This window comes from Cynocephalus volans, chromosome 10 (genome assembly GCF_027409185.1).
Source record: "Cynocephalus volans isolate mCynVol1 chromosome 10, mCynVol1.pri, whole genome shotgun sequence".
Lineage (NCBI taxonomy): Eukaryota > Metazoa > Chordata > Mammalia > Dermoptera > Cynocephalidae > Cynocephalus > Cynocephalus volans.
Genome location: NC_084469.1, coordinates 103000911 through 103014270, shown reverse-complemented (window position 1 = coordinate 103014270; position 13360 = coordinate 103000911). Strand labels below are relative to the sequence as shown.

General features: G+C 51.8%; 1 protein-coding gene and 1 long non-coding RNA gene across 4 annotated transcripts; one reads left to right on the top strand and one right to left on the bottom strand.

Annotated features, from left to right (window-relative positions):
* Nucleotides 1–1041, bottom strand: LOC134386970 (uncharacterized). The gene is made up of 3 exons (XR_010024567.1): nucleotides 964–1041; nucleotides 584–760; nucleotides 1–43 (listed from the first exon to the last, which is right to left on the bottom strand). It is a non-coding gene; the product is annotated as an uncharacterized LOC134386970 (long non-coding RNA).
* Nucleotides 1042–1652: 611 nt separating this feature from the next.
* On the top strand, nucleotides 1653–10585 carry KEAP1 (kelch like ECH associated protein 1). 3 transcript variants are annotated; one of them, XM_063111616.1, is made up of 6 exons: nucleotides 1653–1874; nucleotides 3888–4573; nucleotides 6808–7493; nucleotides 8984–9189; nucleotides 9439–9615; nucleotides 9858–10585. In XM_063111616.1, the coding sequence occupies exons 2-6, from the start codon at nucleotides 3935–3937 to the stop codon at nucleotides 10022–10024; spliced, it is 1875 nt and encodes a 624-aa protein (XP_062967686.1). In that variant the 5' UTR covers nucleotides 1653–1874; nucleotides 3888–3934; the 3' UTR covers nucleotides 10025–10585. The 3 variants fall into 3 exon arrangements, with proteins under 3 accessions (XP_062967686.1, XP_062967685.1, XP_062967687.1); XM_063111615.1 differs by lacking the exon at nucleotides 1653–1874 and adding an exon at nucleotides 2184–2275; XM_063111617.1 differs by lacking the exon at nucleotides 1653–1874 and adding an exon at nucleotides 2325–2589.
* The last annotated feature ends 2775 nt before the right edge of the window (nucleotides 10586–13360 follow it).

The following is a 13360-nucleotide window of genomic DNA, read 5'->3' as shown; positions in this document are numbered from 1 at the left end:
GGGCTCTCTTCCTGGCTTGCAGATGGCTGCCTTCTGACTGTGTCTTCACATGGCAGAGAGAGAGACAGAGAGCAAGCTTTCTGGTGTCTCTTCTTATAAGGTTACTAATCGCATCATAAGGGCCCCACCTTCAGGATCTCATCTAAACCTAACTACCTCCCAAAGGCCTCATCTCCGAACATTACATTGCAGGTTAGGGCTTCAACATATGAATGGGGAAGGGAGGCACAGTTCGGTCTATAGCAGTTGTTCTTTTTTTTCATATTTTAAGAAATTGAGGGCTGGCCACTTGGCTCAGTTGGTTAGAGCACAGCCTTATAACACCAAGGTCAAGGGTTCAGATCCTGGTACCAGCCAGCTACCAAAAAACAAACAAAAAATGGAGGTAAATATCCATACAATAAATGTCTTGCTTCTTTTAACCGGCTGCATAGTATTTCACAGGATGGATGTGCCACCAGTTATTTATTAAGTCAGGGTCCTATGGAGGGACTTGTGGGTTGAGTCCAATATTTGGCCATGATATACAGCACTGCAAGGCATGTCTGTGTACACACAGCTTCTTGTACGTGTGCGAATGTACCTCGGGTAAATATCTACCAGCGGCACGGCAGGCTCACAGGGCCTGGAAGTTTCATTTTGAGAGATAGAGAAGTTGTCTTCCCGAACGTGCCAGGAAGGTGCTTGTTACAGCCTCAGCCATTCCGCGTATTCGCCGATCGTGCAAGGGCGCCCCCTCTGGAGATGTTCGGAACTGCAGCTACAAGCAAAAGAATGGGGGAAACCAGCCCAGCCAGGGGTGCGGGTGTCCCAGACCCTGAGCTGGGACACTGATTTCCCCAAATTCACCAGGCTCCAGGAACCCATTCTTAGACCAATATTTCTTCAGCCTAGCGTTTCCTTTTATTATTCTCTTTTCATTTCGATGGACTCTTTAAAATAAATACATTTATTTAAAGTCACCTTTAGGGTCGGCCCTTGTCTCACTCTGGAGAGTGTGGTGCTGACAACACCAAGGCCACGAGTTCGGATCCCCTTACCGGTCATCTTTAAAAAAAAAAAAAAATTAAAAAAAAAAATAGTTAACTTTACAACATAAACAGTACAGATGACAAATTGGTATCTCTAGCCACGCAAAATAGCGATTGTTCACATCTCTTGGGCGCTAGCTTTCGCATTTAGTCCTCATGATAACCTAGCGGGTAGGTGCTACCACTGTTACCATTTACAGAGAGGAAACAAGCCCAGAGAGGTTAAGTAGCGGCCCACGGGCACAGAGCTGGCGAGAGGCAGACCTGGGTTTCTGAACCCCCCCAGAAAAGGGCCGCGCGCCTCTTGATGGGAGATAACTGAAAAATAAAGACAAGGAAAAACCAACTATGTAGATCATTCTAGCTGGATCCTGCGGCCGCCGGACCGCGAGGCCTGCGATGTGCGGAGATAAAGGGAGAAAAGCAGGTCTTGGAAAGTAGTCAGCGCGGAGATGCCCTACGACGAAACCGGGCAGATGGAAGGGACAGTGCGAAGGGGGGCCAGACAGAGGCGCCCCGCTCCTCGCCGACGGGCTCCCGGCACCTGCGGGAAGGGCGGGGAATCGCGGCTCTTTCCCTGCCGCGCCCTCTCCCCGCCTCCTCCCCGGACGTCCCGAGGCCGCCCCCCACCCGACGGCCGCTACCTCGCAGGCCACACCGCCCCGGAGCCGAGGACCCCCGACGGCGAAAGCGCCCTAAGGTCTCCAACAGCGAATATTAGGCAGGAGCCGCTCGCGATTCCCGGAAACGCGGCACGCGGGTAGCACCACCGCTGGAAGCCGTCGCCTTGCTGGGGGCATCCCCACCCCGCAAGTCACCTACGGAGGCGACGCGGGGGCCGAGGTGAGCGCGCAGGCGGCGGCTGCAGGGAAGGGACTTTCACCGGATCCCGGGCTCGGGCAAGGGCGCGCAACGTCTCGAACCCGGGGCTCTGAGCACACGCGGGCGGCTGCGCCCGAGGACGCGCTCTCCGCCCCGCCGCAGTGGCTGGCGCTGTGGTCGCCGCGCTGGAGCTGCGCAGCTTAGCGACAGCTAGCGGAGCCGGGGGATGGGGTGGGGAGCGGCCCGGTCCTGTCCTGTCGCCGCCGGCGGAGGACACGGGGACTTTTATTCTGACACGGTCGGTGCCCGGCTCTGCTTAGTCATGGTGACCTGCGCGCACTCCGCGCCTCCCCCCAGCGCGCGGAGATGGAGGCGCCCAGGCTCGGGCGGCGGAGGCGGAGCCCGAGCGCGGCCATGGCGGGGTGAGTGAGGCGGCCTGTGCCCGGGCCGCGGGCACCGCGGGCCGCGAGCGCCCCTGCGGTCGTGCCCGGGGAGCGGAGGACGGGACGCCGTGGCCCGGGGCGCCGCCGAGTTCCCCGCGGCCCCGCGGAGGGCCAGAAGGGCGCGGCCCGGGTCCGATCTTACTGTTGGACGGCGCGACTCCCGGGGTGGCCCGGGAATGACGGAAGCCGGGAGTGAGGCCCAGGGAGCGCCGCTCGGACGCAGGCCCGGGAACCTCGGGGCATGGGGGGTTCGGTCTCTGCTCTGGGGTTGGCAGCGAAGAGGCTGCGGCGGGGTCAGTGCCTGCCTTCTCCAGGCCTTGGTGGCGGCTCAGGCGGGGCATGCGCAGTCCCCCACTTGTCGCTTCGTGGGGGGGACGGGGGGAGTGCCCGGTGCCCAGGCGGAACCGTTGACCGATTGGCCAAAGACCCAGAGGCAAGCCCGAGGCCTCGGCACGGGAGAGGGGGCCGAGCGGCGCTGGGCCCGGTGGAGGAGGGCGCTCCGGAGGCACAGCAGAGTGGCAGCCAGCCAGCCACCGCCTGCTGACCCCTGCTCGGTGCCGCCCTGGGAGGCACAGAGGAGGGTAGGCCCAACGCTGACCTCCAGGGCTCTCCCTGCCCTCTGCTGGGGGCGAGAGTCCATCCCTCAACAAACAGGCCAAGGAGATCTTTGAGTTCCTGAGAGTGCTGGGATGAAAAGGAAAGAGGGAGGGGGTGACTCCGGGCTGAGCCTCAAAAAGATGAGATGCAGAATCTGAGGAGCCTCTTGCAGATCCTCACTCCCCCCACCCCCCTTTAAAAACAGAATTCATCCCCTGGCCCTGCAGTCTCCAGGGGTTTCCATGAACCCCTTCTGTAGTCATTCGCTCTCACTACACTCCTCCCGGATTGTCCTGATTCTCTTCTGCACCTGAGCCTTTGCACTCACTGTTCCCTCTGCCTGAAACCCCCAACCCTTTCATGCACTCGTCCTTGTCCCTGCTGCAATCTCACCTTGTCAGGCCTTGACTACCCAGTTTGAAGTAACTGCCAGGAAGTCACACTGTCACAGCGCTGTGGCAGTTTTCTTCATTACCCTGACTTCGGCGCATCTTGCTTATTTTAGTTTATTTATGGTCCTGATTTCCCCAGTTATCTGCTCCAGGGAGCCAGGGTTTTTGTCTTGCTCACTGCTGTGTTCCCAGTGCCCAGAACAGTGCCCTGCACACAGTAGGCACTCAATAAATGTTGGTGAGGTGAATGAAGGAATGAGCTTGACGTGGTTTAGGAAGGGAAGGGCCGCCAGATAGCTGGAAGAGTGAGTGAAGGGAAGAAGTGGGCAGGGGCTGTCTGCTTAGAGCTTTGCAGGCCACTGAGGAGTTCGGTTTTACTCCTAGCACCATGGGAGGTGTTGGAAGATTCTGAGCAGGGGAGGGTCATGATCTGACCTGTGTTTTAGGATGGGCCGCTGGGCTGGTAGTACAAATAGATCTCACTTCACCCGGTTTGCTTGGGAAGGAAACTGACCTAGAAATCACTTTATCTTACAAAAGGAGGCCTGGAGGGTATTGACCTAGTCCCAGGCCCTGCTCCCATCCCTGTGTTCTCCCTCCAGGCCCCTGAGTGCCAGTGGTGGTGTTGTCCCTTGTCGCCTGGAACCCCATGCAGCTGGAACCCAGGCCTAGCGGGGCCGGGGCCCGCAGCCAATTCCTGCCCCTGCAGCCACAGCGCCCCGAGGGGGCAGGGGACACGGTGATGTACGCCTCCACCGAGTGCAAAGCTGAGGTGACACCCTCCCAGCATGGCAACCGCACCTTCAGCTACACACTGGAGGATCACACCAAGCAGGCCTTTGGTATCATGAATGAGCTACGGCTCAGCCAGCAGCTATGTGATGTCACCCTGCAGGTCAAGTATGAAGATGCACCAGCTGCCCAGTTCATGGCCCACAAGGTGGTGCTGGCTTCATCCAGCCCCGTCTTCAAGGCCATGTTCACCAACGGGCTGCGGGAGCAGGGCATGGAGGTGGTGTCGATTGAGGGCATCCACCCCAAGGTTATGGAGCGGCTCATTGAGTTCGCCTACACAGCTTCCATCTCCATGGGTGAGAAGTGCGTGCTCCACGTCATGAACGGTGCCGTCATGTACCAGATTGACAGTGTTGTCCGCGCCTGCAGTGACTTCCTGGTGCAGCAGCTGGACCCTAGCAATGCCATTGGCATCGCCAACTTCGCCGAGCAGATTGGCTGCGCTGAGCTGCACCAGCGTGCCCGCGAGTACATCTACATGCACTTTGGGGAGGTAAGCGAGGACATGGAGCTAGGGGACAGTGTCAGACAGAGGACCAGGGACAGATGGGAGGTCATCACTGTCTGCCCTTGAGATGTGAAGGGTCAAGGTAGGGAATTGGAGAGAAGTGGGGTTCTGAGCTCCTACTCCACACATCTGGGGAGACACTGGTTAACAGCTGGGCAAGGTGAGGTCTTCGTGGGTCTCCAGGCTTCCTGGTTTCTGTGGGGACAGAATGAAGCAAACATGACTGTAGCCAAACCCTGGGGTGCACTGGGCAGGGCCCAGCCTTTCAGGCAGTCAGAACGTATTTCTTGAACACCTGTGACAGGCTGCAAACTGCCAGTCTGACAGTTGAGTCGTGTTTTCTTTGATCTAAGCAGCGTTGTTTTTACACTGTTTTTGGTTTCGTTTTCATTTTCCAGTGGAGGAAGTTGTTAAGAGAAAAATCATAGGAGGGTTCTTCAAAAAAAAAAAAAAATCACAAGAATGAGCCCAAATTCGTGGGTGGCAAAAATTTGAGATGATAATAAGAAAAAGTGTGTAGTGAGCATTCGCAGTGGGCCAGGCCCTGGTCTAAGTAATTTACATCCTTTAAATCATCAACTCTTGGGCCAGCCTGTGGCTCACTCGGGAGAGTTCGGATCCCATATAGGGATGGCCGGTTAGCTCACTGGCTGAGCGTGGTGCTGACAACACCAAGTCAAGGGTTAAGATCCCCTTACCGATAATCTTTAAAAAAAAAAAAAAAATCATCAACTCTTCCCAACCATGTGATCAGGAAGTGTCATCTTTGTGCTAGGGCAAGCAGGACCATGCCCCTGGCCCCAAGCCTTAGGGAATCCCATGATTTGGAGTGCTTCCTGGAAATTTTCTAAGTCCTCGGTGGTTGGGACCAGCTGGAGTGGATGCTACCCTGGTCCCTGTTTCTCTACTTCAGAGATAGATGCTTTTCTTCCTGCTGCAGCACTACATGTGGGGTTGACCAGATGACCCGAGGAGCTCTAGAATTAGTCTCAGAGTCCATGGCTTCCAGGAAGGTGGTCCAGCAAGTAGGTCCCTCCCACTGGCCTGCACAACATTTCTTTCCTGAGATTACTTGAGCTTGGAGTACCAGAACTGAAATGGTTTCTCGAGACAGGTGCCTGATGAGAAATATTTATCTGGGGCCCTTTATTTTTATTTTTAGCAGCTGGCCAGTACAAGGATCGAACCCTGGACCTTGGTGTTAGCACCACACTGTAACCATCTGAGCTAACCAGCTATCCTGTCTGGGGCCCTGTATAGCCTAGGAGTAGCCCTGCTAGGAGGTAGCTATTAATACAATCCCCATTTTACAAAGGAGGGAAACCAAGGCATGGGGCATTTCAGAGGTCCCATAGCTAGGGGCTGGCTGTTTAGCTCAGTTGGTTAGTGCACAGTGTTTTAACACCAATGTCAAAGGTTCGGATCGCTGTACTGCCAGCCACCAAAAATACAAAACCAAAAACAAAACAAAACATAGCTAAAAGTGATAGGGCCAAAATTACAACTCAGGATTGTTTCTTCAGAGCTGGCACTTCTTTTTTTCAGAATATTCTGTTGCTATTGCTTTTTTCCTTTTTCATCAGCCTGCCCCTCTGGAAAATGTAATTTCAATTAAAAAAAAAATAGGTAACACTTTTTGGGCGGCTGGCTAGTATAGGGATCTGAACTCATGTCCTTGGTGTTATAACACCACACTGTAACCAACTGAGCTAACTGGCCAGTCTGGTAACACATTCTTATAATTAAAAAACAAATGACACCAAAACATACATTGCGATTTTGCCCATTTACCTGAGTATGTACTACAGTCATGCATTGTGTTGCTTTGCTTAACGATGGGGACACGATCTGAGAAATGTGTCCTTTGGCAATTTCATTGTTGTGCAAACATCACAGAGTGTACTTATACAAACCTAGATGGTATAGCCAACTACACACCTCTAGTTGCATTGTAATCTTATGGGACCACTGTTATATATGTGGTCCATCACTGACCAAAACATCACTATATGGCACATAACTGTGCATGCCTGGCACATGGTATTAACTCATTTAATCCTCACAACTTATGAAGTTCATATTATTGAAATCCCCATTTTACAGATGAGGAAACTGAGACTATCAGAAACAGGTTGAGTGACTTGCTCAAGGTCATACTGCTTGATAAGGGGTGGGGGAGACACATGGAGCCAACCCATCACACTAACGTCCCCCTGCAGGTGGCCAAGCAAGAGGAGTTCTTCAACCTGTCCCACTGCCAGCTGGTGACCCTCATCAGCCGGGATGACCTGAATGTGCGCTGCGAGTCTGAAGTCTTCCACGCCTGCATCAACTGGGTTAAGTACGACTGTGAGCAGCGGCGTTTCTATGTGCAGGCACTGCTGCGTGCAGTGCGCTGCCACTCGCTCACGCCACACTTCCTGCAGATGCAGCTGCAGAAGTGTGAGATCCTGCAGTCAGACTCCCGCTGCAAGGACTACCTGGTCAAGATCTTCCAGGAGCTCACCCTGCACAAGCCCACGCAGGTGATGCCCTGCCGGGCGCCCAAGGTGGGCCGCCTCATATACACAGCTGGCGGCTACTTCCGCCAGTCCCTCAGCTACCTGGAGGCCTACAACCCCAGTGATGGCACTTGGCTGCGGTTGGCGGACCTGCAGGTGCCACGGAGTGGCCTGGCAGGCTGTGTGGTGGGCGGGCTGCTGTATGCCGTGGGCGGCCGGAACAACTCACCTGATGGCAACACCGACTCTAGTGCCCTGGACTGCTACAACCCCATGACCAACCAGTGGTCGCCCTGTGCCCCCATGAGTGTGCCACGTAACCGCATTGGGGTTGGGGTCATCGATGGGCACATCTATGCCGTTGGCGGCTCCCATGGCTGCATCCATCACAACAGTGTGGAGAGGTGAGTGGCAGGGCCTGGAGGGGTGGGCTTTGTGGGTCCCACTACCGACAGGTCCCAAGCTATTGTGATCCGAGCATTCTGCCCAGTGTTGAATGCCCATCTTTTCTCCTTGCCTTCAGAAAGTGGAAGCTTCAAGGTGAAGCTAAACTCCTGGGAGATTTATGGTCAGTGACCTTGGATGATGGGTCTGGGGCTGTTAATTGCTTACGGGACTGTCACAAACCCATATGGCACCCTTGTACAGATTTTGGGAAAGTTCTGTCAGTTTAACTTAATATGCTAATTAAGTTAAAACATAACATCTCACTGCCATCTGTCCCCAAATTGTCATAATAAACAGATGTATGGGGTCTCAGACATAGAAGGTGCCCCTTTAGATGTGGTGCCCTTGTGCAGTGCACAACCTGCACAGCTGTGCATGGTCACCCTGTGTTTAGTGGTCAAGCCTTCTGGGGTTTTGACCCTTATGTAGCATAGTCCTCCACCTTCTTCTCCTCCCAGAAGTGTGTAGGATACACTTCTCACCTGGAGAGCTTGTTAAAACAAGACAGACTCCCCAGTCCACTGCTGGAGATGCCAGGAATTCTGGAGCCAGTGGGTTTGGAGCAAGGCTAGGGAATGGGAATTTTTAGTTGTTGGCGGCTGGCTGGTATGGAGATCCAAAACCTTAACCTTGGTGTTATCAACACCACTCTCTAATGAACTGAGCTAACTGGCCAGCCCGGGAATAGGGATTTTAAATGCCCTAGAGGCTTCTAGTGGATGTGGCCTATTAATAGAACAATGGGAGGATGCTCTCCCTCAGCAGGCCACTTTTGAGAAGGAAAAGGACACTATTCATTATTCCAGAAGCACAGGTGTGAACTTGAAGTGCTGGGCCAGCTGGGATGTGTGGTCACCCCAGCTTTGAGCATCACATTTTGAGTGAAACCATCTTGGGCAATAGCCTAGTAAGAATTGGGGTTCTAGAGTCAAATTCCAGCTCCACTACTTCCTTGGTGATGGCTGGATATATCATTTTACCTTTCTGTGCCTCCGTCTTATCATCTGTGAAGTGGGGGAAAGTAATGGGGACCACCTGCCCACCAAGCTGGGTGGGGCTTTGGTAAAGTCACACACATAACAGTCAGCACAGAGCTGGTCAGTGTTGTGACTGAGCCACTGGGCTCCAGCAGACCCCCGTCTGTTGGCCTGTGACCTTGAACAATTGAGGTCTGTGAGCCTCAGTTTCCTCATCTGGAAAATGGAGCTGCTGATACCTCACGCCTTGGAGAATGGTTGTGAGGATTATAGAGGTCTAGTGTATAAGAGCTGCAGAAGGGCTGGCTGGTTAGCTATGTTGGTTAGAGCTCAGTGTTGGTAACACCAAGATCCAGGGTTCAGATCCATGTACCGGCCAGCTGCCAAGAAAAAAAAGATCTAGCAGGGTATGGGGTCTGTAGTAAGTGTTCCACGAAGGTGTTGTCCCTGCTGTTCTTATGCCCTTGCAGGTATGAGCCAGAGCGGGACGAGTGGCACTTGGTGGCCCCAATGCTAACGCGAAGGATCGGGGTGGGAGTAGCTGTCCTCAATCGTCTGCTGTATGCCGTCGGGGGCTTCGATGGGACGAACCGCCTTAACTCAGCTGAGTGTTACTACCCAGAGAGGAACGAGTGGCGAATGATCACACCCATGAACACCATCCGAAGTGGGGCAGGTGGGTGGGGGCTGCAGGGAGGGGGGCATCCAGGAAATGCCCTCCCCCCCATTTCGGGTGAAACTCGGCCAGGCCTGGGCCAGGCCTCCTGATTCAACCCTCAAGCCTGTGGCACACACAGGAGAGCTGTGTTCCAACAGCTTCCAAGCTTCTCTCTCCCAATTCTATTTCCAAGGGGTCCCTCAGGTGCGGGGAGGGGAGAGGGAAGGGCTCCCCTAAGAGTCACCCTCTCTGCATGGTGCGGTTTAGGAGTCTGCGTCCTGCACAACTGTATCTACGCCGCGGGAGGCTACGATGGTCAGGACCAGCTGAACAGCGTGGAGCGCTACGACGTGGAAACGGAAACGTGGACTTTCATGGCCCCCATGAAGCATCGGCGAAGTGCTCTGGGGATTACTGTGCACCAAGGAAGAATCTATGTCCTCGGTGAGGCCCTTGGGGAGGGAGCTGGGTGGACAAGAGTCCTGACTAGCCCCATCTTTTAAGGACAGGTGGGTGGTTTGGTGGCAAATCTCAGTAAGAAATTTCCTCCAGGCTGCTTTTTTTTTTTTTTTTGGTGGCTGGCCAGTGCAGGGATTGACTGGACCTTGGTATTACCAGCACCACGCTCCACCAACTGAGCTGACCGGCCAGCCCTCACTCCACTGTCCCCTTTTCTCTCCCTGAAGGAGGCTATGACGGTCATACATTCCTGGACAGCGTAGAGTGTTACGACCCAGACACAGACACCTGGAGCGAGGTGACCCACATGACGTCAGGCCGGAGTGGGGTGGGCGTCGCTGTCACCATGGAACCCTGCCGGAAGCAGATTGACCAGCAGAACTGTACCTGTTGAGCCTCTTTTGTTTCTTGGGCAAGAAAATCACTGGTCTGACCAAGAGTGTTGTTTTTGTACAAAAACAGGGACGAAAGAAAAAGCGACAGCGGATACTCATCCTCCAGGAAGGGAGGCTGGGATGCCTCAGTGTTAACATGACAACTCTAAAGAAAAGAAGGCCAGAGTGGGGACCCGTGAGCCCCTCAGAGTAGTCCCAGGAATGTCCAAGACAGCCTGCACAGCGGGGGTTTGGGAAGGCCTGGCTCCCAGGAGAGAGGTCCCCACACCCACTGGCTGGAGATGAAGCCTGAGTCCCACACCAGCTGCTGCCACCTCCTTTGGAGGTCAAAGCAAGGGTGAGGTCAGTTTTTGTCCTGGTGTCTTTATGATTGGTTCCTGGACCCTGGGAAGGGGCCAAGTGAGGCCTCAGGGGTTGAGGCCCCTCTGGAAGTGTGGTCCCCAGGGATGGGCCTGTATATAGAAGCCACTGGATATCTCTGCCCTGGACAGTCATTTTGTTGATAAGTAACCCTGTAACTTTCCAATGAAAATAAAAAACAAACTAACTAGTGTCTTCCACCTGGGCTCTCCGATGGAGGTCTTAAAACGGGGACAGAAAGGGCTCGTCTCCTGAAAGGCACACCTGTCTTCGATTTAGGGCTTGTATTTGAAACCAGATTGTTATTTCTGCTCATCGCATTTGATATGTAGGCCATCTTTCTCCCCGGAGGCAAGCCACACAATTGTCTGTCTGTTTCAGCTGCTTTGAAAGACTCCCTGAGGTTAATCTCATATATGCTGTGCAGTTTTTATATATATATATATATATATATATATATATATTTTTTTTTTTTTTTTTTTTTTTTTTTTTTTTTTTTTTCTTTTTCTTTTGGCGGCCAGCCCGTATGGGGATCTGAACCCTTGACCTTGGTGTTAATGGAGCTAACCGACCAGCCTGCAGTTTACATTTTAAGGCAAACTATCTCCAACATGCTTTCCAAATTTGGTGAAATTCTATCTGGCCTTTTTTTTTTTTCTCCCATTTCTTTTTTTTTTTTTAAAAGATGACCGGTAAAGGGGATCTTAACCCTTGACTTGGTGTTGTCAGCACCATGCTCACACAGTGAGCTAACCGGCCATCCCTATATGGGATCCGAACCCATGGCCTTGGTGTTATCAGCACCATACTCTCCCGAGTGAGCCACAGGCCGGCCCATTTTCTCCCATTTCTGACACATTCTAATATCTGGCCATTTTTATGTGCTGTGATAATACAGACTGAATCTTTGTTGTATTTAGGTGCCTGAGTATTAAAAGGACAAAGGGATTCCTGGGAAATGGAGCCAATTGGGAATTATCTTAGGCAAAGGGTTCAACACCCTGGTCCTTCCTAAACAGTTTGTGGAGAGGAAATATGTGGCCTGGATTTTTTTTTTTTTTTTTTTTTGGTGGCTGGGCAGGATGGAGATCCAAACCCTTGACCTTGGTGTTACAACACTGCACTGTAATGGACTGAGCTAACCAGCCAGCTTGGATCTTTTTCTTACCAATCAACTATTTGTGCTGTGGCTATGGAAAAGATGAATAAACGATGGTCCCAACTCTTGGGAAACCCACAGGTTCTCCCAAGTAGCTTAGGGAGGAAACATTTGGTTCCTTCTTCTGGGTGCCAGTGGGAACCTGGTGCCTCCATTTTTGCAGCCTCAGTCAGTTCACCTGGAGGCTGCATTATTTGTGCCCAGGGGTTCCCTGGCCCTTGTCCTAGGGTTTTGATGGAAAAAGAAAATAAGTCTATGTTGGTTGCATTGTATGGGTAGGGGAGGACTAGGAATCGTAAAGATCACTGTGGGTATGTCTTTTGGCATTTGCAAAGTGTTTCTACACTTTATTTGAGCCTCACAATAGTGCTGTGAGCTAGGAAGGGCAGGCCTGAACTCTAACGGAGAAGTAGAGGTTCAGAGAAGTGACTTGCCCAAGGCCACATAGCCACTAAGTGGTAAAGTTCAGATTCAGACTGTGGAACACACCAAAGAAGCCTGTCTCAGCCACAATGCACTGCACCATTGCATTTGTGAGAAGGGATATTCAAGAGGTCCCATGGAGCCAGTGAGTGTAGCAGCAAAAGTTCTAGAAACAGCAATCTAATCTACAGTTGGGATTTATGCGTCTGTGGTTGCCAGAAGCCATGTAGCCTGTCCTGGGGTGGTGTTTCTTTTCAGAGGGGTTAGAGCCCTGGTCTTGAGATCAGGTTTATTTATTTATTTTTGGTTTATTTTATTTTATTTTATTATTATTTTTTTTTTCTTAAAAGATGACCGGTAAGGGGATCTCAACCCTTGGCTTGGTGTTATCAGCACAATGCTCAGCCAGTGAGCCAACCGCCATCCCTATATAGGATCCAAACCCGTGGCCTTGGTGTTATCAGCACCGCACTCTCCTGAGTGAGCCACGGGCTGGCCCTTGGTTTATTTTATTTTAATGGCTAGCCAGCTAGCTCAATTGACTAGAGCATGGTGCTGATAACACCAAGGGCAAGGACTCAGATCACCAAAAAAAAGAAATGACAGCCTAGTAGGAGAGTAGGGTGAAAAACATGTCTGCATTTGCCTAGGACTTTCCCAGTTTGAACACTGCAAGGCTGGCAGCCCAGGAACCCCTCAGTCCCAGGGAAAACCAGGACTGTTGGTCACACTAGGAAATCCAGATGCTGAAGCAGTAACTACAAACATGCTGAGTGACAGGCAAGTGGGGGTCATGGGTAAGTTCACATTTTGAAGTTGATGGCTCTGGGAGCCAGGTTGAAATGGCTTTGGCTGGGGACAAGAGCAGATTGGGGAAGGCTAGATAAGTGATGTTGAGATAAATAGATTAGTCCAGATGAGAGATGATGGCTAAGGGAGAGAGACTGATTAGATATGAAGGGAGGGATATGATTAGATATGCCCGGTTAGAATGAATGTGGTGTTGTTACAGGGGATCTGAACCCTTGACTTTGGTGTTATCAGCACCTCTAACCAAGTCAGCTAACCAGCTAGCCACCAACCATTTATTTTTCAAACAACTTCTTGAATAATTCATTCTTTACCCATAGTTTTGAAATGCCATCCATATCTTATAACAAATTCCCATATCTGCATGGAACTCTACTCTGTTATTGAGTTTCTGTTATGTTTTATTAGCCTAAATATCCATTTTGCACCAATTTCATTGTTATAATTACTACAGATTTATAGCATGTCTTCCCCTTTTTCTTTTAAAAATAATCTCAGCTATCATTGTGTATTTCAGTGTGCAATAGCGCATTTCATTATGTGCATTTCACTATGAAGGATGAAATTCCATGAAAAATCTTTA